The sequence below is a fragment of the Cyanistes caeruleus genome, unplaced genomic scaffold (genome assembly GCF_971803275.1).
Source record: "Cyanistes caeruleus unplaced genomic scaffold, bCyaCae1.hap1.1 HAP1_SCAFFOLD_65, whole genome shotgun sequence".
NCBI lineage: Eukaryota > Metazoa > Chordata > Aves > Passeriformes > Paridae > Cyanistes > Cyanistes caeruleus.
This window is the reverse complement of record NW_028255884.1, coordinates 1,696,408-1,722,153: the sequence shown is the minus strand read 5'-3', so window position 1 is coordinate 1,722,153 and position 25,746 is coordinate 1,696,408. Positions and strand designations below refer to the sequence as shown.

Genomic DNA, 25,746 nt, shown 5'->3' with positions numbered 1-25,746 from the left:
TAAAATACCCTGAGCTATAGCCAGTTTGCCTTGCCCTGTTTTCCTTGGAAAGCAATGCTGGAGACACAAGTGCAGTGCTTGGCTCAGGTACAAATTCCGCATTCAGGGAATGTGCTCAGACGGTGTCTGAGCCTCAGCAGGGACAAGGCACAGCAGCAGCCAAGGGCATTGCTGTGCCCCTGTGCAGGAGTCCAGACTCTGGCTCTTGGCTCAGCAGGGCAAAGTTGCCGTGTTTGGCCAGGCTCAGGGGCTGCCCGGGGAGCGCGGGGCTCGGGGCGGGGCCGAGCGGGCAACGGACAAACGGACACGGGGACAAACGGCCCCGGTGCTTCAGTTGCAGCGGCAGCGGCGGCAGCAACGGCAGCACCGAAAGCAGCGAAAGCAGCGAAAGCAGCAAATTTATCAATTCTCTCTCTCTCCTCTCCCTCTCCCACTGTCCCGCATCTTCTCCCCGTCTCCCTTTTCCTGTGTCCCCTTCTTTTCCAGGTTCCCTCCCCCGTGCCCGCCCGGGCCATGCCCCCAGCCCGCCCCCGGCCCCGGGCGGGGCTGCCCCGGCCCCATCCCCGGCCCCGGCCCCGGCCCCGTCCCCGTCTCCATCCCCGGCCGTCCCTCCGCGGTCTCGCCTCCGCCCAGCTCTGGCTGTGCTGGCGCTGGCGCTGCTGGGCGGGCATCAGTGCCAGGGGCTGGGGCGGCATTGCCGCCCTTTGGCTCCGCCTGGCCCGACCCCGACCCCGACCCCGACCCCGACCCCGACCCCGGGCCCGGCCCCGACCCCGGCCCCGGCCCCGGCCCCGGCCCCGGCCCCGGCCCCGGCTCCTCCCGGGGCCCGCGGAGGACACAGGCGGTGCGGCCGCTGCCGCCGCCTCCGCTGCGGCTTCCCCGGCCCGAGCTCCGCCGCTGTCGCGTTCCAATGAGGGAACGCCTGCGGGTGCCCGGCCCGGGGAGCTCGGGGAGCGCTCGGGGGCCGTTCCTGGCCCCGGGCCGAGCACTGACGGCCGCGTCTCTTCCCCAGGGAAGGCGCAGCAGGCCCTGCAGCAGCGCTACCGAGTGGGGTCACTGCTGGGGCGCGGCGGCTTTGGCAGAGTTTTTGCGGCCACTCGGCTCTCGGACGGACTCCCGGTGAGCAGAGGGGCCGGCGGCGGGCGGAGGAGGAGGAGGGAGCGGAGGAGGAGGATGGGGCTGGACACGGTGGGCGGTGAGCTGAATCCGCTGTTCCCTTTGGCTTGCAGGTGGCCATCAAAAAGGTGCCACGGAACCGCGTCCGGCACTGGGGCGAGCTGGTGAGTGAGCGGGGCCAGCGGCAGAAGCCGGGCCGTGCCGGGCGGGGATGAGCCGGGGCCCGGCAGGGTGGGAGCCGCCAGGACACCTGCAGGGAGAGCGGGCGTGGGGCCAGCGGAGGGCACAGAGCATCCCGGGCTGGCTGAGGGCTTCCCGAGCCCTGGCACGGCCTCAGCCCCACTGACGGCACCGTGCTCCTCCCGCAGCCCGACGGCACCAGCGCACCCCTGGAGATAGTGCTGCTGGACAAGGTGTCCACAGGCTTCCCCGGTGTGGTGCAGCTGCTGGAATGGTTTGAGCTCCCCAACACCATCGTGATGGTGCTGGAGCGCCCGGAGCGGTGTCAGGACCTGCGGCGTTTCATTCGGGCACGGAGGTTCCTGTCCGAGGAAGAGGCGCGGGAGCTGTTCCAGCAGGTGCTGGCGGCCGTGCGGCACTGCACCAGCTGCGGGGTCCTGCACCGAGATATCAAACCTGAGAACGTCTTGGTAGACCTGGACACCGGCGAGGCAAAACTGATTGACTTCGGCTGTGGCACCTACCTGCAGGACACAGCCTACACTCAGTTTGCAGGTGAGCCCACACAGGGGTGGTGATCCTGGTCCTGGCATCTCCTGGCCCAACATCTCCTGGCCCAACCTGGGTGTGGCAGGAGGGATTCTCCCAGGACTGGGGCTGGGGCTGGGGCAGCCAGCCTGACAAAATCCCCCGTGGGTGGGAGTAGCAGAGAGGGGGCGGCAGAACCTGTGCACCTGCTGGTTTGGTGTGCAGGTGAGAATGGGCTTGGACTGCTCTGCTCACCTGGTTTGACTTGGTTCAAGATATTTTTTGGGCAATGCCAGCAGGGAGGATGTGGGTGTGGTTTTTCCCCAGCACTGAGTGGGTATTTCCCTTTGTGTGTCATGGTCGGGCCTTGCCAGGGTTTCTGCTGCCCTCTTCCAGCACCAGTGGCTTCTTTTCCAACCCCGGGTTTGTACCCAAGTCCCAGGTGCTGGCGAGAGGGCAGCAGGTCACCCCGTGTGCCACTGGGGCAGCCCCCACATGCCCAGGGATGCTGGGGCCAGGCTCTGGGAGCAGCAGCATCCCCCTGATGAGCTCCATCCATATTCCATAGGAACACCGTCATACAGCCCCCCGGAATGGAACGACTTCGGCTGGTACCATGGCGAGGCAGCGACCGTCTGGTCCCTGGGCATCCTGCTGCACGAGATGGTCTGCGGGGAGCACCCTTTCAGGAGGGGCAGGAACATCAGATGGGGCCAGCTCCCGCTGCCACAACGGCTCTCCCAAGGTGGATCCTCATCTCTGGGCACGGGGGGAACACCAGTGCTGGGAGACAGCAGCGGGCTCGTGAGCATCCCGCTCTGGCAGCTGCTGAGGAGGTGGCACATGTCCTGCTCTCCTGCTCTCCTCCAAAACAAAGAATTGATGGGAAAGTTTAGGCCCAGCTCTGAGCACATCCAGCGTGGCCTGGGCACGGGAATAGTGGGGCAAAGCAGACAGGAGCCTTCTCCAACTGACCAGTGGTTTGTGGTTTCTCTCCCCAGACTGCCAAATTCTGATCAGGTGGTGTTTATCCCTGAACTCCTTGGACAGGCCCTCATTAGAAGACCTGTCCTGTGATCCCTGGATGCAGGATATTCATCAGCCCTAGAAGAAGGGAGAGAGCCACAGGCACAGTGATGCAGGGACCTGGTAAGTTACAGCTCCACACATGCCCTGGAAATCAGCAGCAAAGAAACCCAGACTTTTTTGTCCTGCCTGTGTCACTGCACTGGGGTCATGGAATGGGAACACACAGCCCTTGTGCTGGAGCTGAGCCGCTCTGCCCAGCACTGGTGGGCACCATCTGAGCTGGTTTTGCTTGTCCTGCTTCACTGACAGCCGGGCCCTGGGCAGAACCCTGACAGCCTGGTGTCACCCCAGGGAAGAAGGAGCCCCTGGAGAAGCTGTACCAGGTGGGGCTGCTGCTGCTGCTGCTGGAGACATGGAGGACAACAGCAAGGATGACAACCTCTTCCTGCACCTGGCCAGCGGGAGCTGGCGATGATGGACTTTGATTCTGGCACCTTCTTCAAAGCCAGGCTTCACAGGGAATTTTCAGGTAAGTCCAGACCCAGGGGGATGCACCCACATTTGTGCATTGGCTGGGAACCAAAGGTTTCCCCTTTGCTGGGGCAGATGCAACTGATTCCTCAGTGGCTGCCCAGCTGGTTTTTGGCAGGGCTGGGGACGTGGGCTGGGGTGGTTACGAAATGGGAGTGGGATCCTGGCCCTGCCAACAGCCCCCAGCACCCACCGTGCCCCGGGCTGGGGCTGGGGCAGCCAGCCCGACACAAACAAACCCCCATGGCAGGAGCACAGGTGGGACTCCAGAACCTGAGCACGGCTGCTTTGCTGTGCAGGCAAGGAAGGGCTTGGGCTGCTCCACTCCCCTGCTTTGCTTTGGGATCACCGTGATTTTGGGGGACAGTGCAGGGGGAAAGGGAGAAAGCATGGGCTTCCCTCACCCATGGGTGGGTTTTTCCCCAGAATGTAGGGGTTAGGCCTTCCTCAAGCTCCTGACAGAGATAAGATTTTTTACCATTTTTCTTGTTTCCCCTTTTTGTCTGTAACCTATTTTCATTAATTTGTTGTTTGTTTTTCTAAAGGAAGCGTTCCAGGTGGGGTCCAGTCTGGATCAGGAAGTGCTTGGGACCAGCTGTGGCGTGGATGGGCCGTGCCCTTGGAGAAGACTGAGGACATCGTTTGGGACCAGCTTTTCTTGTGGCAGCGGATGGTGTGAGGTGGGTCCTCATCTCCTTGGCATGGCTGGGACAAGAGCTTTTGGGAGATGGCAGCGGGCACAGGAGCATCCCGCTCTGGGCAGCTGCTGAGGGGCTGGATCTGCCGTGGCTGGCTGCAGGCTGGGCACATGTCCTGCCCTCCTGCTCTGCTCCGCAAGGCAGCAGTGATGGGCAGCTTTGGGCCCAGCTCTGAGCACGGCCAGCATGGCCTGGGCACCGCGGCTGGCTGGGACAAGGGGACAGGAGCCTTCAGCTGACGGGCGGTTTCTGCTTTCTCTCCTTGCAGCCGGGCTCTGCGGATGCTGAGGCTGCTCTGGGCTCTGCCAGGGCTCTGCTGGGCTCAGCACCGGGCCGGGATCAGCCAAAGAAGAAATGCTGTGACCTGCAGCAGAGACCTGAGCATTTTGGCAATGCAGCTCAAGTCTGCACAGTGTCCACCTCCAAGGGAAAACATGACACCCCCCAAAAATTAAACTTGTTCCATAACTTCTGAAATGAAATCCATCTGGGATGACCCCAAATGACATTTTTCAGCTTGCTCAAGCTGTAGCTCAGCCCTTCTCTGAACACTTCTCTCCCCCACCTGCCTTTTACTTCACAACTGCTCCCTCCTTTCCCCCAGTGAGTTCCCAGCCCATCACAGTCTCCATCACACTGCAGCCTTCCTTGATGCCCCTCACCATGAGGAAGGCCAAACCCCAGTCTCAGGGACTCATCCAGTCAGTGGCTGAAGAACAGCAATGTCTGTCTGTGCCAGGGGCTCTTGGATATCTCTGTATCCATGGACAGAAGGGTCTGTCTGTGCCAGGGGCTCTTGGATGTCTCTGTATCCATGGACAGAAGGGTCTGTCTGTGCCAGGGGCTCTGGGATGTCTTTGTATCCATGGACAGAAGGTCTGTCCTTGCAAAGGTTTCCATAATATCTTGGTACCCATGAGTATGGAATGAACACAGAGAGTGAAAGTGTCAGTCACGTTGTTTGCACACTCCTTCCTTTCCATCCAAGACACATCCATGCACACCCCCACGTACAGATACATTAAAAGGATAGGGATGGATAGAGATTTCCCACAGAGCTCTAACTTTGGCAGAACTCACCTTGTAAGCCATGGCCAGGGCATTTTTTTTTCCCAGCTCTGTGTCAGTAGGTGTCCAAGAGCTGAAGGGAACAGCATTTAGAAGCAGTTTCAGGATTTCTAGGCAGGAAAGGGAGCTGACAACCATCCACATAACTCACCATATTCGTCGGGATGGGCTGCTGGTTCTTTAGGAATATGGCACAATGGAGACACGAGACTTGGGATAATCCCAGCTCTCTGTGGATCTGTGCAAAGGTGGAGCAGCAGAAACACCTTGTGTCTTCTTTAGGGACACAAGGTCCAAGGAGCTGGGGTGGCAGAGCGTGACCTGGGCTGGTGGCAGGTGAAGTCCCATTTCATGACATCCCGGAGTGGCACAGGACAAAGCTCCAAGCACCCACAGTCCCACTGAGGAAGTCCTTGGAGTGCTGCACATCCCATAGGAAAAACTGCATTCCCTCAGTCCATTGGCATTTATCACTTCCATTTGCAACACTTTAGGTCCAAGTTTCAAACAGCAAAATTTTTACACTCAAGACACAGTCATGAAGAACATGTATTTCAATTTCCTATTCCTTTAACTGCAGTGTAAAAGATCTTTATATTGGAAAACATCCATCAAATCTGTCAAGGAAGGCAGCTAATGGATCCTTTCCACTAGCAGATGTACAAACTAAGGAACTAAAATCAAAGCTGAGATCTCTTTTTCAAAACATCAGTTACCTCTTTCTTACTCTGGAGTTATAGAAGATTTTTCACTACACATTTGGGGGTAATTTTTATCTTTCATATTTTTTTCGTATTTTTTTTATTTCTTTTGTTTAGTTTTTTTTTACAGAAAACATGTCCTAGAAAAGGCATGTCCTTTGCTCCTGGTTCCCGTGTGGAGCAGCTCCCTTCCCGCTGGCTGAGCTGCTCAGGCAGAGCCCGGCAGCTCCTGGCCCTGCAGGGCTGAGGCTTTTCCCCGTTGCTGGGCACAGACTGATGGAGCAGCACTGCTGAACACGGGCACACGCAGAGGGAGCAGAGCAGCTGCCTTGGCCCACCTGAAGCTCCAAGGCCAAACTCTGAGCAGGCACGGCTGCAAGAGACTCGCAGGCTCCCTGTTGGCTCTGCTGCCCCACTTGTGCCCGGCCCAGCTCTGCGGGAGGCAGAGGGAGAACAAGGGGCAGCTCCCTCCCAGCCCCAGCCCAGGGACCCCTCCAGCCCCGGGCCTTGGGCCACTGTCAGCACCCGCTGCTCCAGCCACCGCTTCTGCTGGCACTGACAGCAACAACCAAACTGGGGCTGGTCCCCAGGGAGCAGCAGCAGTGCCTGCATCTGATCCCTCAGCCTGGGGCAGCCCCCTGGGGGAACAGAGGGCACAGCAAGAGGGACAAAACCAGGCAGGGGCAGAGACTGGGAAGAGCCAGAGCTGGGAGCAGCAACAGCTGCTTCACTGCACTCCTGGAGAAAGCTCTTGGCTGGCTCAAAGCACTGAAAGGTGTGAAAGGCAGAGAGGAGGCCACACCAAACAATGCTCCTGTTTTCACACCTTCCTTTAATAAATGTAAATGAACTAAATTATAACTATTTGGAAAGTTGTTATTATTAGGAGCAATCAAGGGAATTGGTGTTACAAGGCAGATGTACCCCTCTACAGATGTAACATGTTAAAATTAAGATAGAGGATGTAGATTTGAGATAAGAAATATCCTAAGACAAAATTGACCTTGAGATGGATAAAGTTGGAATGACTTTAGGTAGAGGGCCTGAAAATTATAAAATATAAGACTAATTAGTGGAGCACAATGCTCACTTATGTAACACAACACTTAGTACACACACACAGCCTGTGAGGATATCCAGAGGACAACGAGGATGAGTGTAAGCCTTCGTCAAAAGACCACCAAAAGAAGACTGAAGACCCCTGAGCAACAAGTGAAGCATGCACCATGAAGAATAGTGATGTAAAATTAAAGAATTAGAAATTGGAGGAGACTTACTGGAGACATGAATGAATATGTATAAGCATACAGAATATAAGAGTATTTTAAATTGCTTTATTTCATATGTAAGGGGGTTGAGAAGCCCTCTCCGTACCCCGGTCAGTTTTGCTTATGCTTTAATCATAATTACTGGCAAGCTATATTCATATATATATTCATACATATGAATAGTGAATTTTTTGAATATTAATATAGTCACTAAATTATACACTTTTACTAAATTGTATTCCTTCTATATCAAATTGCTATTCAATCCACTAAATGGTATTCTTTTATTAAATTGGATTCTTGTATTCAATTCACTAAATTGTATCATTTTTTTTTCTTGTTATTAAACTGCTGTTAACCCAATAGCCCTAGCTGTCCAAATTTCAATTTCATTTATGACACTGCCCTTGGGTGAGTTACAGCCACAGCGAGAGGGAGGAGGAGATGATCCCACCCATGGCTGCTGCTGGCTCCAGACATTTGCTGAGATAAAGCTGAGCCAGAGCTTCAGCATCTCCCCCAAAATCACAGAATCACAGAATGCCTTGGCTTGGAAGAGACCTTAAAGTTCATCTCATTCCATCCCCTGCCATGGCAGGGACACCTTCCACTATCCCAGGCTGCTCCAAGCCCCATCCAACCTGGCCTTGGACACTTCCAGGGATCCAGGGGCAGCCACAGCTTCTGTGGGCAAGCTCTGATCTCTGCCCAGGTGAGCAGGGACAGGAGCCGAGGGAACGGCTGGAGCTGGGCCAGGGCAGGGCTGGGCTGGAGATGAGCAAAAGCTTCTTCCCCCCCAGGGGCCTGGGGCAGTGCCCAGGCTCCCCAGGGAATGGGCACGGCCCCGAGGCTGCCGCAGCTCCAGGAGCCTTTGGCCAGCGCTGCCAGGGATGCACAGGCTGCGATTGTTGGGGTGTCTGTGCAGGGCCGGGGGCTGCACTCCATGATCCCAATGGGTCCCAGATGCCAGCTCAGCCCCTTGTGCAACTCTCACCCTTGGGCTCAGCCTTTGTGTCCCCTGGAGGCGCTGGCAGAGCTGATGGGGTGGGGCAGGAGCGGGGCAGCCCCAGCGTTCCCCTGGCAGTGACAGCACAGCCGGGCCAGCAGCCCCAGCGTTCCCCTGGCAGTGACAGCACAGCCGGGCCAGCAGCCCCAGCGTTCCCCTGGCAGTGACAGCACAGCCGGGCCAGCAGCCCCAGCGTTCCCCTGGCAGTGACAGCACAGCCGGGCCAGCAGCCCCAGCGTTCCCCTGGCAGTGACAGCACAGCCGGGCCAGCAGCCCCAGCGTTCCCCTGGCAGTGACAGCACAGCCGGGCCAGCAGCCCCAGCGTTCCCCTGGCAGTGACAGCACAGCCGGGCCAGCAGCCCCAGCGTTCCCCTGGCAGTGACAGCACAGCCGGGCCAGCAGCCCCAGCGTTCCCCTGGCAGTGACAGCACAGCCGGGCCAGCAGCCCCAGCGTTCCCCTGGCAGTGACAGCACAGCCGGGCCAGCAGCCCCAGCGTTCCCCTGGCAGTGCCAGCACAGCCGGGCCAGCAGCCCCAGCGTTCCCCTGGCAGTGACAGCACAGCCGGGCCAGCAGCCCCAGCGTTCCCCTGGCAGTGACAGCACAGCCGGGCCAGCAGCCCCAGCGTTCCCTCCCTGGAGACGCTCCAAGGGAAGCGGCCAGAGCCGCGTCCAGTCAGCGGAACTGAGCGGCCACTGAGCACCCCCGGCCTGGGCTGCTGTGGATTCCTCTGCACACAGCTCGGGGAAGGTGCCCTTGGCCACCCCCACAGTGCCACAGACAAGTGTCACACACAGTTACACAGCTCTGCACACAGCTCACAGGGGGAGATAATTTAAAAAAAACCCAAAAAATCCACCACAAAAAAGAGAACTCCTACCTGACAAAGGTGTTCCACCCTTCAGTTGTCACACCTGCATGCACACAAGACCTGGGGCTGCAAAAAATGTGGCTTCATCGGCAAATTTGCAGGAAAAACTGGTTTAGGACAGGCTATCAGCAGAACTGTTCTCAGCTGGGTGAAAAAGGCCCCTTTGGCAGCTGCAGATTGAAAATGCAGACCCTCAGGCCATGGGGGAGAAAAGGGCTCTGAATTCCCCTCCCCTGACACACAAACCCTGCTCCCAGGCTGCTCCCCGCACAGGATTCTACTGGAGGACTGTGGAAAGCTGAGAGTTGGCTCTGGCTTCTCCACGTTCCATGTCCTAAAGCTGCCTGGGAGAAGAAATTTAGGGTCAGCTCCACTGGCACAATCCCTCCTGGCCCAGGGCACAGCCCCAGGAAGGTCTTTGCTCCTCCCTCGGCACTCCCTGAGGAGGCTGGCAGGGCTCGCAGGTTTATGGCATTTGTCCTTGCTGCCCCTCACATCCCACTGCCCCACAAAGAGCCCCGAGCCACCCGTGAGGGACAGGCCCTGCTGGGCCAGGCCTGGGCTCAGGGCTTGGCCTTTCTGCTTCCTCCAGCCCAGCCAGGCCTGGCTCAGCATTGCAGTTCCTGTGCTGTGCCCCAAGCTCGCCCGGGCCCTGCTGGAAAGGGACCTGAGGTACCTCCATCCCCTCGGGCAGTGCATGGGAGAAAACAACAAACTTCTCAGGAGGATGGGAACAAACTTTCAGCTGCAAACTTTAGAGAGTGAGGTACTCGGGAAATCATAAATCTGCATGCAATTAGAGGAAATCACTTCACTAAGCACAGACTGAGCCAACACGTCCAACCCATCCAACTTCAAGCTATCCAGATTTTGAAAACTGGAAGTCAGGAGAAAAGAGAGGGACAGAGATCCACAATCAGCCTTGGATCCAGCGCCATCGCAGCTGCTGTGAGCTCCAGGGCTGTGGCACATGTCAGTGTCACACCCGTGTCACAGCCTCACCTGCTCTGCTCCCTCTCCCAGCTGGGGTTTTTGGGGTGCCAGGGGCTTGGCAGCCACTTTGGGGCTGGAGCAGAGGCTGCAGTGGCTGGGCTGGGGCAGTGACTGCCCCACACAGGCAGAACTTGCTCTGCCCCCAAACACACCCTGGAGATGTCTGGGGCCATTCATCATTTCTCTGCTCTCCAGCGCTGAGGCAACGCACTCTGGCTACAGCTCTGAGCTTGAGCCCATGGCAACCAGCCCTGGCAATGGGGCTCCATGGAGCTGCTCTCAGGAACACCCCAAGAGCTGGGGAGTGCCCCAAAAGCGCCTCAGAAACGTGAGATACCCCAAAATCTCTTCAGGAAGGTTGAATATCCAAAAACTCATTCAGTAATGGCCTCCTGCTCCCTTCATCATCCCCAAACTTTGGCTGTCTCATTGCAGACCCCACCCCACCTCCCCAATCCAAACCCCAACCCATCCCATCCCTGCTGGACATCAAGACCCCCTTCCCAAGCCCAATTTCCCGCATTTCACACCTCCCAAACTCCATCCCACCCATCCTGCCCCACCCAATGCCCATCTCACCCCTCCTGATCTGCATCCCACTTCACCCAATCCCCTTCCAACCCCATTCCACCTGATGCCTTCAGAAGGCTGACCTAGAACAGAGGCTGGACAGAGTTAAGAATAAAGTTTATTAAAAGGCCTTAAAGGATACACCTTGGGCAGTACAAGAACCTGGACAGGGCTACACCCAAAATGGACCAGAAATGGTCACAAAAATGGACAACTCATCACGAGGTCTCACATTTTCAGAAGTTTAGGTCCATCTGCATATTTGGATTCATTGTCCAATTTCAGCTTCAGATGAGGAAGTCCCATCCTTGTTTTCTCTCTTCAGTCCACCCTTGTTCATGCTTCTGGGCATGGAACTTGTAACAATTGTCCTTGGTATCAAGCTAGAAAAGGAATTGTTTTGTCTACCTACTCTGAAAAGAGCTCACTAACACTTAATAGGAAGTTCAAAACTACAAACCTAGGCAGTGCAGAATTTGAAAAATATGAAAGCTAAAATTTAAGGCAACACACCCTGAGGGACTGTGGAATCCAGTCATTTTGGGTGGGATTGAGTAGATTTCAATGGCACTGAGTGGTTTTGAGGTGACAGATAGAACTCGCTCATCTCCTTGAGTGGCAAGAGATGGAGACAAATATACCAAATATCCCCAAAACCCTTTCCATTATCTCCCTGAATACCAGATTCCCTTCAAGCACTAGTAAAAGATGTTTTAGATGCCTTTGATGAATCTGTAGACTTTTACCTAAATTTTGTCTGTTTTAAAGGGATGAAGATGAATCAAAAGAAAATTAGGGCCAAATCAAAATGACCACCAGCCCAGTGTCTTCCCAACACAGATCACTGGGAACGTGGGTCATCAGGGCTCTGCCCAACGTGGGTCCTCTGATGGGGGATGGAGCTGGAGCAGCGCATGGACACCTTTCTGCACTTGGGGCACTCGCAGGGCTTCCCTTACCGGTGCATCCATTGGTGCTGGGTCAAGTGAGAGCTGTGGCTGAAACTCTTCCCACACTGGGGACACTCATAGGGCCTCTCCCCAGTGTGGATGCGCCGGTGCCTGATGAGGGTGGAGTTGTGCTTGAAGCCCTTCCTGCAGTCATGGCAGCGGAAGGGCCTCTCATCCGTGTGAATCCGCTGGTGCTGGAGGAGATTGGAGCTCCTCTGAAACTCTTCCCACACTGGAGACACTCGTAGGGCCTCTCCCCAGTGTGGATCATCTGGTGGATGGTCAGCTGGGACCTCCGGCTGTAGGCCATCCCACATTCCCCACACTCATAGGGACGTTCCCCAGTGTGAGTCCTCTGGTGGATGGTCAGGCTGGAGCTGTGGCTGAAGCTCTTCCCACATTCACCACACTCATAGGGCTTCTCCCCACTGTGAATGCACCGGTGCCTGATGAGGTGGGAGTTTTGCTTGAAGCCCTCCCCACAGTCAGGGCAGCGGAAGGGCCTCTCATCCGTGTGAATCCGCTGGTGCCTGACGAGAGTGGAGCTCCTCTGAAACCTCTTCCCACACTCAGGACACTCATAGGGCCTCTCCCCAGTGTGGATGCGCTGGTGGATGACAAGTTGGGACTTGAAGCTGAAGCCCTTCCCACATTCCCCACACTCGTAGGCCCATTCTCCAGTGTGGATCATCTGGTGGCGGATCAGGGTTTTCCTCTGGCTGAAGCTCTTCCCACACTCCAAGCACTTGTAGCGCTTCTCCCCATCCTGAGGCTGCTCATGGACCACCAGCTCAGAGCCCTGGCTGGATCTCTGGCCGCCTTCCCGGCACAGGGTGGGTCTTTCCTCCTCAGAGCACCCTGGGCTGAGTTTGGAGCCCCTCCTCCTGTGGGATCTCTGGGGATTTTCTTCCCCGTTGGATTCCTGCATTGTGGAGCTGCTCAAAACAGCCTCTTCCACGAGGTTCTGCTGTGGGGATTTGTCCTCCCTGGTCTCCATCCTCAGCTCCTTGTCTGGGGGAGGAAGGACAAGGAGAGGATGGGATTTGCCTCCGTGCCAGAGGGAAGGGGAAGGAGATCCCCCCAGTGCGTCCCCGGCAGGACGGCGTCGGCAGCGGGGTTGTCCTGCAGCCGGGGGCCAGGCTGGGCTGGGAGATGGAGCAGGAGAGAGGGGGAAAGGGGCACTGACTTCCTCCTCACCTGCCTGGGTGTCCTGGGGCATCTTCCTCTTCCTCACAGCCGCCTTCTCCATCTGGACAAGGTTTGGGAATGGGAAATTCTGGTTTGGGGAAAAACACAACACATGAGCACACTGAATTAGGGGGTTTCCTCTCTCCAAGTCCACCTTTAGAAGTCACTGGACAAATGGTGCCCATATAAATCCCCCAAACACCAAGTTTCAGCCCTGAAAATGCCTCCCAGGAGTTTCCCATCTCTGGTCTCTCCCCTTTGGTGTTCAGGGGTTCCCCCTGTCCCAGCTGCTGGGGGTCACACTTGTACTGGGGGTCCTCTGTCTGCTCAGTCCCTGCCCTCCTCAGGCTGCTGGGAGTGCCAGGAATCTGAAAAGTTCCCCCTGTTTCCATCTCCTCAATAAGGGATGCTGGGACTCCCCACGGTGCCCCCAAGGGGCATTTGCTGCTCAGCTTTGGAGTTCTTCATTCTCCAAACATCCCCCCCAAAAAACCCAACCCAGGGACCCCCAAGGATATCTGGGCTGAGCTCCCCTTCTCCGGTCACCTGTGGGATGGGGGATAATGACCCCACAGGTGGGGGGCTATGAATTCAGGGAGTGCTGAACCTTGTGGTTACTTCTCCTTTCCCTGATCTTCCTTTGTTCCTCCTCTTCCATCCCTCCTCCTCCTCCCCCAGGAGCAGTGACACCCTCGGTGCCCCGTTCCCAAACCCCTCACAGCCCACGGCAGGAGCGGGGATGGAGCCGGGACAGGTTGGGATGGGCAGCGCGGGGCTCTCCGCTGCTCCCACCTGCTGGGGACGGGGGGAACCCGGCCCGGGGAAAAGGAGAGGGAAACTGGGAAAATTGGGGGCTGCAGATCCAACCTGGGGCTGGCTGGGAACCCTGGCTGGGGACTGCCAGCCCTTGGGGCTCCTCTGGGGAGATGTGGGACCGGGGAACACAGAGAGGGCTGGGGGATCCCAGGAGTGGCAGCACTGGCAGGGACTGGTTTGGACGGGGATCATCCTGCGATCACACTGGCAGTGACAGGAACTGTATTGGATGTGTACTGACATCATACTGGGATCATACTGGGATCATACTGGGAGCAGCTGGGTCCATGCTGGCTGAGACTGGGATCCCACTGAGGGTGACTGGAATCATACTGGGATTGACTGGGAGTGGCTGGGAACAACTGGAATCATGCTGAGAGCAACTGGGAAGAGCTGGGAATGACTGGGAGCGTGCTGGGGCTGACTGGGATATACTGGGAGAGACAGGGAGTCCCAGGGATCACACTGGAGGCTACTGGGGTCACACTGGCACTGACAGGGAGCAACTGGGGGCCACTGGCCTCAAACTGGGAGTGACTGGGATTAGACTGGGAGTGACTGGGATCAGACTGGGAGTTCCTGGGATCATACTGGGAGTGTGCAAGAAGCTGGAAAATTGGGAAAAAAATGGGAAAAAAACAAGGATAAATTCAAGGAAAATGGAAGGGAAAAATCAGGGAAAAAACCAGAAAAATATCAGGGTGAAATTCATAAACATCAGGGAAAAAATCAGGAAAAAATTGGGAAAAAATTTGGGAAAAATGGGAAAATTTGAAAAAATTTGGGAAAAACCAGGAAAAATTTGGGGGGAAAAAAAGAGAAAACTCAAGGAAAAGATGGGAAAAAAATGGGGAAAAAAGTCAGAAAAAGAAAATGGAAAAAAATCTGGGAAAAATCAGAAAAAATGGGGAAAAAATCAGGAAAAAAGAGGAAAAGAAGGAAAATCATGAAAAACCAGGGAAAATTGGAAAGAATATTGGGGAAATCAGAAAAAAAAACTGGGAAAGAACTTGGAAAAATTGGGAAACAACCAGAAAAGAAACAGGAATAAAATCTGGAATGAAATAGGAAAAATCCCAGGAAAAATCAGGTAAAAACTAGGAAAATTTGAGAAGAAATTGGGAAAAAGCTAGAAACGAATTGGGAAAGGAAAAGAGAAGAATCAGGAAAAAATGGGAAATACATGAAAAAAATTGTGAAAAATTGTGAGAAATCAGGGAAAATATCAGGAAAAAAAAGCCGAAAAGACCCTGGGAAAAATGAGGAAAAAATTGGGAAAAATAGTGTAAAAATGAAGGAAAAACCAAAAATAGTTGAGAGAAAAAATTGCAAAAAAATCTGGGAAATAATTGGGAAAAAATCAGAGAAAAAATGTGGAAAAAAAGGAAAATCACGGGAAAATCAGGGAAACAAACCGGAAAAGGATAAAAAAATCTGGAAAAATCAGAAAAAAAATAATGAAAAAAAATCAGGGAAGAATTGAGGAAAACCGGAAAAATTAGGGAAAGGATAAGGGAAAAATCTGGAAAAAAATGGGATTAAAACAGGAAGAAACACAAAAATCAAGGAAAAGTTTGGAAAAAAAAAGGGGAAAAATTGGAAAAAAAATCAGGAAAATAAAAAAATAATGAAAATATTATGAAAAAAAATCAGGAAAAATCAGGAAAAAAAGGGGAAAATGAGGAAAAATATTGAAAAAAATTGGGTCAAATAAAGAAAAGAGAGGAAAGAAACCTGGAAAAAAATCAGGAAAAATCAGTAAAAAAAATAGGAAATACAGGGAAAAATCAGGGACAAATTGTGAAAAAAATTGGGGAACGATGAGGAATAAATTGCGAAAAGAAGAGGGAAAAGTCAGGAAAAAATGGGGAAAAATCAAGAAAAAAATTTAGGAAAAATTGGGAAAAAACAGGGAAAAATGAGAAAAAGAAAGAGGAAGAAGACTGGGAAAAAAATGGGATAAATCAAGGAAAAAAATAAAGGAAAAATGAAAAAAAGAAAGTGAGGAAAAAAACTTTGGAAAAATGGGGAAAAAATTGGGAAAAAAACAGGAAATATCAAGGAAACAAACAGGAAAAAAACAGGAAAAATTAGGAAAAAAAGGGGAAATATTGGGACAAATCAGAGGGAAAAATCAGGAAAAAAAATTTGAAAAATATTTGGAAAAAATTGTGAAAAATGAGGAAAAAATCAGGAAAAGAAAAAGGGAATAAAACCTGGAAAAAATCAGGAAAAAAAAATCAGAAAAAAAAATTTAAAAAATTGTGGGAAAATCAGGAAAAGAAAATGGGGAATACAGGAGAAAAAATCAGGAAAAAAATGGGAAAAACTAGAAAAATTATGGAAAAATTGGAGAAAAAGTTGGGAAAAATACAAAAAATTTTATGAAAAGAAGAGCAAAAAATCAGGAAAAACGGAAAAATCAGGGAAAAAATGGTGAAAAAACTGGGAAAAATTCAGGAAAAAATGAGGGAAAAATCAGGAAAAAATAAGAAAACACAAAAAAGAGAGAAAAATATTGGGGGAAATAAGGAAAAAAACAGGATGAAATTCCCCCTATCCCATTTTTCCATGGAATTTTGGGAATTGCCTACCTGGGAGGTTGTAGAAGAATTTCCAGACCTGGGAATCCGGGGAGTGGGGAAAGGTGGAATTGCGGATGAGCTGGTCAAGATTTTTGGGAAGGTTGATGGCCTGGTCCTATTCCAGCTTCCAGAATGTTCGGATGAATCCCACTCCTCCTTCCAGCTGGAAATCATGGAAAAATCATGGGAAAGCTGTGATACAAATTCATCGAGTTTTGCCCCCAAAGCACCCTTTTTTCCCACCAAAATTTCTATTTTTCTCCCCCAAAATATTAATTTTTTGAAATAATTAAATGGGGAAGATTAGGGGGAAATAGGGAAAAATAGGATGGAAATGGAGCAAAAATGGGGGAAATTGGAGCCAAAATGGGAAAATAATAGGGAAAAAATGGGATAAAAATAGGGAAAAATGGGAGAAAGAAATGGAAGAAAATTGGGATAAAATTGTGGAAAAATGAGATAAAACCAGGATAAAAATGGGCAAAATAATGGGGAAAACTGGGGTAAAAATGGGAACAAAAATGGTAAAAATGAGGCAAAAATGGGAGAAAAATGGAAGAAAATAGGGAAAATAAGAGAGAACATGGGAAAAAAACTGGGGAAAAATAGAGCAAAATAGCATAAAATGGGGAAATGGGGAAAAAAATAGATAAAAAATGGGAAAAAATTGGGGGGAAAATAGGGAAACCTGGGGAAATAATTGAATAATGGAGGAAAAATAGGAAAAAAATCAGGAAAAAATGGAGAAAACTGAGGTAAAATGAGATAAAAAAGGCAGAAATGGAGGAGAAAGGAAAAAAATGAGGGAAAAGTTGGTGAAAAATAAAAAATAGGATAAAAATGACGAAAACTATATGAAAATAGGATAAAAATTAGGAAAATAGAGCAAAAATGGGATAAAAATGGGGAAAATTGGATAAAAATGTGGAAAAATGGGATAAAATGGAGACAAATTGTACTCTAATAGGGAATGACTGGGAGTGATTTGGCTTATCGTGGGGCTCACAGGAAACTGGAGCCACACGGGGTGAGCAACTGGGCAATGCTGGGAGCAGCCACTGCCGGCACCGGGAGCCCCGAACCCCTTTCCCGGCCATGCCGGACCCGCATCCCCCCGGCCCCTTTGCCGGGGCTCTGCCGCCACCGCCACCGGGACCCCCCAAAAACACCTCCCGGGGACCCCCGGGGTGCCCCCGAGGGGCATCTGCGGCTCGGCTCTGGAGCCCTGCCATCCCCAAACATCCCCCCCAAAAACCCCAAAGCCAGGGAGCCCCGGGGTATTTGGGGCGAGCTCCCCCTCCCCAGGCACCTGCGGGATGGGGGGCGATGGTCCCGAAGGAGCTGCAGATGCAGAGAGCGGGGAGCGCAGGTGGAGGAGCCTCCTCTGCCTGCTCCAGCTCTTCCTCCTCCTGCTCCTCCTCTTCCTCCTGCTCTGTCCCTCCTCTTCCTCCTCCTCTGTCCCTCCTCTGTCCCTGGGCGTGGTTCGGAGCCCTCGGGTGAGCGGGGCCGGGCCGGGACACGATGGGAAAGGGCTGGGTCCCCCCCAAACCGAGCTGGGGGCAGCGGAGCTTTGGGGGAACAATGGGAACGGGGCGGGACAGGGGAACAGGGGGAGGTGGGAGCACTGAGGGTCCCCCAGTTCACCCCAGGACCCCCAAGCCCCGTCCCAGCCCCCCCAGTTCCCCCCGCAGCCCCGGCTGAGGGGGGCTCAGCCCAGGAGCCGCCGTCGTTCGGGGCTCCCCCGAGTGCAGGAACGGGAGAGTTCCCGGCTCGGGGAGGCCCCAGCACAGGAGGGGATCTTGTCCCTTTTCCAGGGCCTTTCGGGGTCTTCAGGCCCCTCTCAAGAGGAGTTTTTCTCTTTTTCAGGTTTTTTGGGGGGGATCCCACCACTACAGGGGTGTTTTTTCCTCCCCATTTTAGGGTGTTTGTGCGACCGCAGCCCCACAAGCCCCTTTTGAGGGGGGATCATGACGGCTTTAAGTGACATTTTTAGGGGTGTCCCCACCCCAAGCCCCTGTAGGGGATGTTTTGTCCCCCAGGGTGGATTTTGGGGGTTCTCTCTACCATGGCCGCTTTAAGGGCCCCCGGTGTTGTCGGGTCCCACTGTAACTCCTCTTAAAAGGGCAACACCGCTCCCGTTGGTTCCGGCAGTGGAGCCCGGGAGGGGTTGGGGGTCCCGGGAGGGGGTTGGGGGTACCTGGGTGATGCCGATGAAGGCGATGGGGTCCCCATGCTGGGTGCAAACTTTTGTGAGGGGTTCCTGGGGATTTTCAGAAGTTCTGGGTGTTTTTGGGGCCACGGTGGTTTCTTGGGAGTTCCCAAGGGGGTTTACAGGGGTCCTGATGGGGGAATTTGGGCGATCCCGGGAGTGGAATTTGGGATCTCAAGGCTGTTTTGGGGAACCTGCTGGTGATGGACATGGGGACCCCATGACAGGTATGAACCTTCTCAACGTCTGTATGGGGTTTTGCGGTTTTGGGGAGTTTTTGGACCATCCAGGGATGTGTTTGGGATCAGGGGAGGTTAAGGTGTCCCGGGGGGTTTGGGGGTTCTCGGCAGGTTTGGGGGTACCTGGGCAATGCGGGTGGCAGTGCTGGGGACCCCGTGCCAGGTTTGAACCTTCTCACTGCGCACGGGCAGCGTCAGCGTGTTCAGGGAGATCCTGGGGGGCCCGGGGGGTCACCCCAAATCCCAGGGACCCCAAATGCTGAGGGACCCCCCAAACTGCCCTCACCGCTGGATCTGCTGCAGGCAGGGGGGCACCAGCACTCGGCCCCCACCCTCCACCATCACAGGGGGGCTGTGGAAGAAATCTGGGGGTGCAGGGACAGGTCGGGTGGGACCCCCAAAGTCCTGGGGGAGAGGACATGGGGGACTCCCTTGGATTCCCATTGTGAGGGGATGAGGGGGGACCCATGAAGAGTTTTGGGAGGCTGGGTGGGTCATGGGGGGACCCCCAGGAGTCTTGTAGGGGGTGGGGATGGCAAGGAACAGGGTGATCCCCAGGATGGGGTTGGGTGGGAACCGGATTGGAGTTCCCATGGCAGTGGGATGGGAAAATCTGCCCTTGGAATTCCATGGGAATAGAATGGCAGTGTGATCCATCTGGGGAATTCCCATGGGAATGGGACAGCAGTGGGATCCATCCATGGAGATTTCACGGGAATGGGATGTCTGAGATCCATCCATGGAATTTCCATGGGAATTCCCAGGTTCCCAAATTTTGCCCTCCCAAATCCCACATTCCCATTCCCATATTCCCATGGGAATTCTGCCCTCCCCACCTTTACACTCCAGCGCCTCCCGCCCATATCTGACATATTTCCGGAGACATTCCCTGCAGCTGTGAGCCAGGGAATTTGTTAATCCCTCAGCCTGGATCTCAGGGATCCCCATGGCGGTGCCACAGTTGCCATCACAGCCCCACAGATCCCCCAGCCCCGGCTCCCCCCGCTCAGCCCCGCTCTGGCTGTGCCGCTGCTGCAGCATCTGCAGCTCCCCGCTGGCCCCGTGCCGGTGCCGCTCCTTGTGCCGGCCCTGGCTATCCCAATATCCCAGCCCTGGCTATCCCAATATCCCAGCCCTGGCTATCCCAAGATCCCAGCTCTAGCTATCCCAATATCCCAGCTCTGGCTATCCCAATATCCCAGCCCTGGCTATCCCAATATCCCAGCCCTGGCTATCCCAAGATCCCAGCCCTGGCTATCCCAAGATCCCAGCCCTGGCTGTCCCAATATCCCGGCCCTGGCTATCCCAATATCCCAGCCCTGGATGCCAGGAGTGACAAGAGGGGAGGCTAGGGCTGGCTAGATGTGGCATGGCTGGAGTTCAGGGCGTTCCTGTACCCAGGAAAGGGAGCTCCAAGGGTCCCCGCTGTCCCCATTGCCAGGACAGGGCAGGGAAAGCCGGGATGGCTGGGAATAGGGGTCCCGGGTGTCCTGAGTGCTGAGGAAAGGAGGGGCTGGCTGCTGGGAGAGGCAGGAATAGGGGTCCGGGGGGTAAGTGGGTCAAGGAGAAGGGGGCTCTGGGGGCTGCGGGAGGCGGGATGGCCGGGAAAGGGGTGCAGGCGTTCCTGGTGCCGGATAAGGGGGTGCAGGGTGGGACCCACGGCCGGGAATGGGGGTTCGGTGGGATGGTGGCGCCCAGGAATGGGGGTTTAGGGGCCCCTCGGCGCTCCGGAATGGGCGATCAAAGAGTCCCGGTGCCGGGGGTCCCCCTCACCTCTCGCCGCCCCCCGGGAGCGCCCCCCGGCCCCAGCGCTGGAGCCATCGCGCTGCTCCGCTGCGGCCCCGCCCACAGCCCCGGCCCCGCCCCCAGAGCCGCCTCCGGCTCCGCCATTGGCGTCGCTCTTTGCTGTCCGCCAGTGGCAGCCCGAGGCTGCAGTGACGTCACCGGTCGCCGGGCAGATCCCGGCGGCGCAGGGCGGCCAAGGCGGAAGCGAAAGTGCCCGAGGGAGCGCGGGGGGAGGGGACGGGGCAATTCCAGGGAATTCCCCTGGATCCCCTCCCGGGATCCCCCGGGATCCTCCTCGGCCGCGCACTGCGGGACCCCCGGGACAAACTGGGCTGAACTCCCGGGCCCTGCGCCCAAACTCTGCCTGGAACCCGCCGGCTTCGGCCCAAAGCGGGGGAAGCCCCGGCATCCGCGGATCCCATTTTTCCTGCGGCTGCGGCTCCCCAGCCCCGGCGGAGCAGGAGCGGGCGCTGGGAGCCCGAGCCCCGATTCCCAATCTCCTTCCCTCTCTCTCTGCTGCTCTCTCCCTCTCCTTTGGGTGATCAGAAATGCCAGAGCGGCTGGAGAGCCCCGTGCCCAGCTCGGCTTTCCCTGGAAAGGGAGGCCTGGGGGTGCGGTGCCCCGGGATGGCCGGGAATGGGGCTCCGGGGGTCCCCGGGCTGACGGAACCGGGGGATCCAGGGGCTGCCAGGGGAGGATCCCCGGGAAAGGGGGTGCAGGGCGCTGTTGGTGCAGGAGAAGGGGGTGCAGGGGGTCCCGGAGCTGGGGAAGGAGATGCGGGGGGGTCCCAGGGCCCAGGAATGGGGATCCAAGGGGGTCTGGAAAAGGCTGAGCAGGAAATCCAGGAGTGCAGACCTAATTCACATCAGAGGCACAGAAATCCGGGTGCAACAGGAAACCAAACACTAAGGACTCCACAACTTGGAAACAATGAACACTAAACCAATGGATTTCTATGGGTTCAGACTGAATAAAGTTTAGGAAACATCTAGTAAAACTCACATGTCATGGAATGATTTTCTCTGCACATGCAGACTATGTGTGGTTGAAATGATTCTGTTCAGAATCAAGTCATGCCTTATTTCTCTGGAGACATTGTTGGAGAGTTTTTGCTTTTCACAGTTTCAGTGAAAGGATTACACCATTAGAAGAACTTTTTGCAATAATTCTACTTTTCTGTTGCCAGTTCTGCTTGGGCCAGGGGTGTGAGAATCAGTTTTTAGTCAGAGAAGAAAAAGAAAATACTTGATTTCTTTCTAATTTTTGTTTTTATGTTTGTGCATGGCTCTTAGGGATGGCAAAATTATGGTATGGGTTTTTCCATGTTCACCTTTAAGCTGCATTTTGAAAACTAGAAGACCTTGAAAGGAGGCCCTTTAAAATGTAAACAGTTAATAGAAAATTGTTTAAAAAAAACAACAAAGAAACAGCAGATGGGGGAGGGAGCCCTCCATGTGAGTCATCCCATGGCTGCCCTGGAAGAGAAGCTTCATTCCAGGCAGCCAGCAGAGGAGCTTTAGAAATGCAAATTAACACCCCTGGGGCAAAGCCTGGACAATGTACCAGGGTGTTCCTGCCTGGGGGAGGAATTGGGCTGAATTCCTCTGTCCCTCACCCCAAGCTCTGCCTGCTGGCACAGATGGAATTTGCACAGCTAAAGGCAGAGCCAATAGTGAGGATATCTGACTGCAGCAGAAATTGGTTAAGCTAAAAAGGAAAACAGCTAATTGAGAATGTTGTGAAAACTTCACTATAAAAAATGGGGGAAAGTCATCCCAGTCCCCACCTTAACTTGTGCTCTCAATTTCTATGTTATCTAGGGTGAATTAGAGCACTGGGGTTTTTTTGCTCCAAGTTAAGGGAAATTCGTTGGGAATCCAAGTATGTGCTGAATTAATTAGAGAAAAGCCAAAAATTGATGCAACCCTGGCTGGAGGGAGCACCCAAAAATGGGGAAAAGATGAATGGCCACCAGAACAAATCCTGCAACACCATGGACCAGGCCATGGGAACCCTAACGAATTCATATCAGGAGCCAGAGAACTAATTTATCATTTCCATGGTATAATTAGATTACAGGATGTCCTCAAAATAATACCCAACCAGACAGCTCCAGTTCCTGATTTTCTTCCCAACCAATCCACCCAGATGAGGAACACAACATTTCACCATGGGATGGGGTCAGATTATCTTTTAGCAGGAAAAGAAGGCAGAGTTTGTGGAAAGTTAAATGACTCAAACTGCTGTTGGCAAATACATCACAGAGGAAAAGTGGAGAAACAGATAACAAAGGATATAAGAAAAGAGCTCATGTACTGGTCCAAACGTGGAAAGGATGGGCATGGGCAACATTTCTGTGGTTCCCTGGCAGACCATGGGTTAAACGAATGCAGTTTCTCCTCTTATGTTCTACAGCAACTCTCATCTTTTCACCATGCACACACCTTGCTGAGTGCAGCTCATTCAGCAGCTGAGCAAGGGGATGCAGGGGGCAGCCAGGCCTCCTGAGCCACAAACGGCTACAAAAGGACAGCGAATGAGGGCACTGAGAGCAATCCCAAAATCAAAGGACAACCAGGAAGAAAAAACAGAGCCAATGAGTGAATCTGCTTGCAGATAGGGCCACGGACTTGCACATAAGGAAACAAAGGGAAAAAGCTTCAGTTTCAGAAAATGTTACTAATTGGCAAGGACCGCTGCTCTGACAAAGTCCCGCTAAATTCCTGAACTTCCAGAAGAACAAAGACTTAACAGAGCCATCAATATCGGATGTTATACAAAAGTGGTGGGTACATATTAACCGGGACATGCAGGAGGCAGATGGGGAAGTCTGAACCTTCCAAGCACCTCCGCCAGTGGGGAAAGGGACAGGGACACGCGGCCGGGAAAATCAGGACAAAAACGAGGCCGCGTCCTCCAGCAGCTGGAGAGAGCGCACGGCAAATGCCCCACGGCCTCTCCCTTTGGGCAGCAATAAAGTCACTCTCACACCGCTCCTCGGGCTCCTTTGGCCACACAAACCTCTGGCGCCGGGAATTTGCCCGCCCAGCCCCGGGCACAGCGCAGCCACCTCCGGGCTACCGACACGAAGCGGGACGAGCCAGCGCTGCTCCGGCACCGGCTCCTGCCGAGGCCCCAGCGGGAAGGAGACCGCGGGCAGCCGCTCCCGCAGCGCCCTCACGCCAGGGCCAACACGGGCCGCCCACGGCACAACCCACCCGCCACAGCCCCCCGCCGCCCCCTCCCGGGCCCGCAGCGAGCCCCGAGCCCCCGCAGAACCGAGCGCGGCTCCCACCTGCGATGGCTGGGGCCGCCTCCGAGCTCCGCCGCCGCCTCACCGGGCTCCGGCCGCTGCCGCCGCTGCCGGGCCCGCACAGACGCTCCGGCAATGGCGGCTCTCCTGCCCCACGGCCGCCCTGGGGGCGCCAGCGGGGCCGGGCTTGTCCCCGCTCTGCCCAATCAGCGCGCGCCAGAGCCACGAGTGACGGCAGCAGCAGCCAATCGCAGCCAGCGGCGGGCTCTGCACACGGCACAGCCCCGCCCCGCGCTCTCAGGGCCCCCCGGGCTGTGTGAGGGGAAGGGCGGAGATGAGGAACAGGCTTGGAACTGGCCCGGCCCGAGCCGCCATTGAGCTCCAAACACAAACAAAGTTCTCCGCAGCTCCCGGCTCGCCTTTCCCTGCCCTGGGTGTTCGGTGGCTCCGGCTCAGCGGGAAGCCCTGGAGCCTCACTTCTCCCAGCGCTAATTAGGTGCCTCAGTGCATCGCTCGGATTTCCCCCAAAAAAGGGAAAACTGCCCCAAATCCCTGTGGATGAGTGGGGGAGGAGAGAGATTTCTGGCAGAAAACTCCAAAAACTCCGAGCAGGATCATGAGAAGTAAAGGAAGACCCTTAAAACCAGCTTCCCCCACCCCTCCCTCCTCCCAGCTGTGCCTCCTCCCCCGGCAGTGCAGGGACACAGGGAATGGGGCCATGGTCACTCCATCCCCCGGGGCTTTTCCCGCTGCTCAGGGACAGGAGTCGTTCCCCTGCTGCACCCTGGGCTCTCTCCCACCGGAGACTTCTCCAGGAACTTCTCCAAGCTGAGTCCATCCCATGGAGAACAGCCCCTCACAGTGCTGCAGCATGGGTCACTCTGCCACGGGGTCAGTCCTTCTGAAAAGAACAGGCAAGGAGAGCAGCTCCTTTTTAATGCATTTATTGAGGGCAGCTCTAGGTGGGGGAAGCTCAACCACTGCTGTTCCAAATGGATGACCCAGAGGAAAAAATGTTCAATATTGCCACAGGGCAGAGCTGGGGATTCTGCCTTCAGGTGAGCCTCTAGAAGGACTCCGGTTTACTGTAAATCTTGGGTAGTCGTGGAGAGCAAATGTTGTTTAGTTATGGTGACAAAGTCCGAAACATCAGTCAGCTGCTCAGTGTTCTCCCTTGCTCCTCAGTGTAGTTTGTAGTCCGGTTTGTGCCCTGGCTCGCTGATTCTAGGGGTCTTTGAATGTTAATCCCACTTCCCCTGGGTGCTACCCTCCATGGGAGTTGGGCTCATCTACACACTGGGTGCTGTCATCGGTGCCATGGGGGGTGCTGGGAGCAGCAGAGGCAATAGACAAGGCCAGGTGGCATTAACAAGGCTGGTACAACAACATTGGTATTTACCAAACATGACACAACATGAGCTATATTAACAAAGAAGGCCCCTTACGGTGACAACATTGTACTGTTCAAACTGTAAAACATCTTTGTGTACTGATCAGGAGGTCACGATTTGCTCTTTACAATCCTGATGCTGAATGTCTCCTGAGGAGGTCTGGTCAGGGAGAAGAATGAGCCCCTTGTGGGCTGCCCCTGTTTGGACAACCTGCTCCTCACCCCGAGCCTCAGCATGTCTGACATTGCCCACCTGGGACTGACATCCCAAAGCATTGAGAACATTTATCAATTTTTGTTTATCATTAAAATCTATTTAATTTATAAAAATAAAATTTTACTTTTTATAATAATATTATTCTGTATTCTTATAACCTTGTTTTTTCATTTATATAAAAGAATTGATACCTTTTCAGGAACAAAAAACATTATTGTTCTCTGGCTCTAAGTACCACAATTCCCTTCATTAATTAACTGACCTCTATTTCTCCCTCTTTATGCCAATTACTCCTATTTTTAGCCTGTTAATCATAATTTTGAAATTATTCTCAGACAGGGTAAAAGGGGCCACTTTGGGGTCCATGGAGACTTTTCTGGGGAACATTTGGGCAGCTTTGTGTCTGGGGAGGGAATTTAGAGAGAACTTGGGGGTCTGGAGGACACTTAGGGGAATCGAGTGTGCACTTGGAGGGGCATTTAGGGATTCTGTGGGACGATTCGGGGTCAGGGGGACACTTGGGGGTCCAGGGGGGGAAATCTGGGGACCCTTTGGGG

The 25,746-nt window shown here is 54.3% G+C and overlaps 2 protein-coding genes across 2 annotated transcripts in view; both read right to left on the bottom strand.

Moving 5' to 3' along the window:
* The window catches only part of LOC147647145 (uncharacterized), a 446,158-nt gene extending 422,445 nt beyond the window's left edge, over window positions 1–23,713 (bottom strand). Inside the window, exons 1-2 of the mRNA XM_086872508.1 lie at window positions 23,625–23,713; window positions 17,485–17,568 (exon numbers count right to left, since the gene is read on the bottom strand). The gene's annotated coding sequence lies outside the window, so the exon portion shown is untranslated. The remainder of the gene's footprint in view (window positions 1–17,484; window positions 17,569–23,624) is intronic.
* Window positions 10,658–18,520, bottom strand: LOC147647146 (uncharacterized). Its single transcript, XM_086872515.1, has 4 exons — window positions 17,406–18,520; window positions 16,106–16,259; window positions 12,705–12,783; window positions 10,658–12,518 (listed from the first exon to the last, which is right to left on the bottom strand). Exons 3-4 carry the CDS (start codon window positions 12,754–12,756, stop codon window positions 11,539–11,541), a joined length of 1,032 nt encoding a protein of 343 aa, XP_086728641.1. The 5' UTR covers window positions 12,757–12,783; window positions 16,106–16,259; window positions 17,406–18,520; the 3' UTR covers window positions 10,658–11,538.
* Window positions 23,714–25,746: the final 2,033 nt, after the last annotated feature.

Bases quoted from the DNA above. Each gene is read 5' to 3' on its own strand.
- LOC147647146 (XM_086872515.1), bottom strand. From the start codon at position 12,756: ATGGAGAAGGCGGCTGTGAGGAAGAGGAAGATGCCCCAGGACACCCAG. The intron at 12,519-12,704 runs GTGAGGAGGAAG...TTCCTCCCCCAG, and splicing joins GCCCCAGGACACCCAGGCAG to ACAAGGAGCTGAGGATGGAG.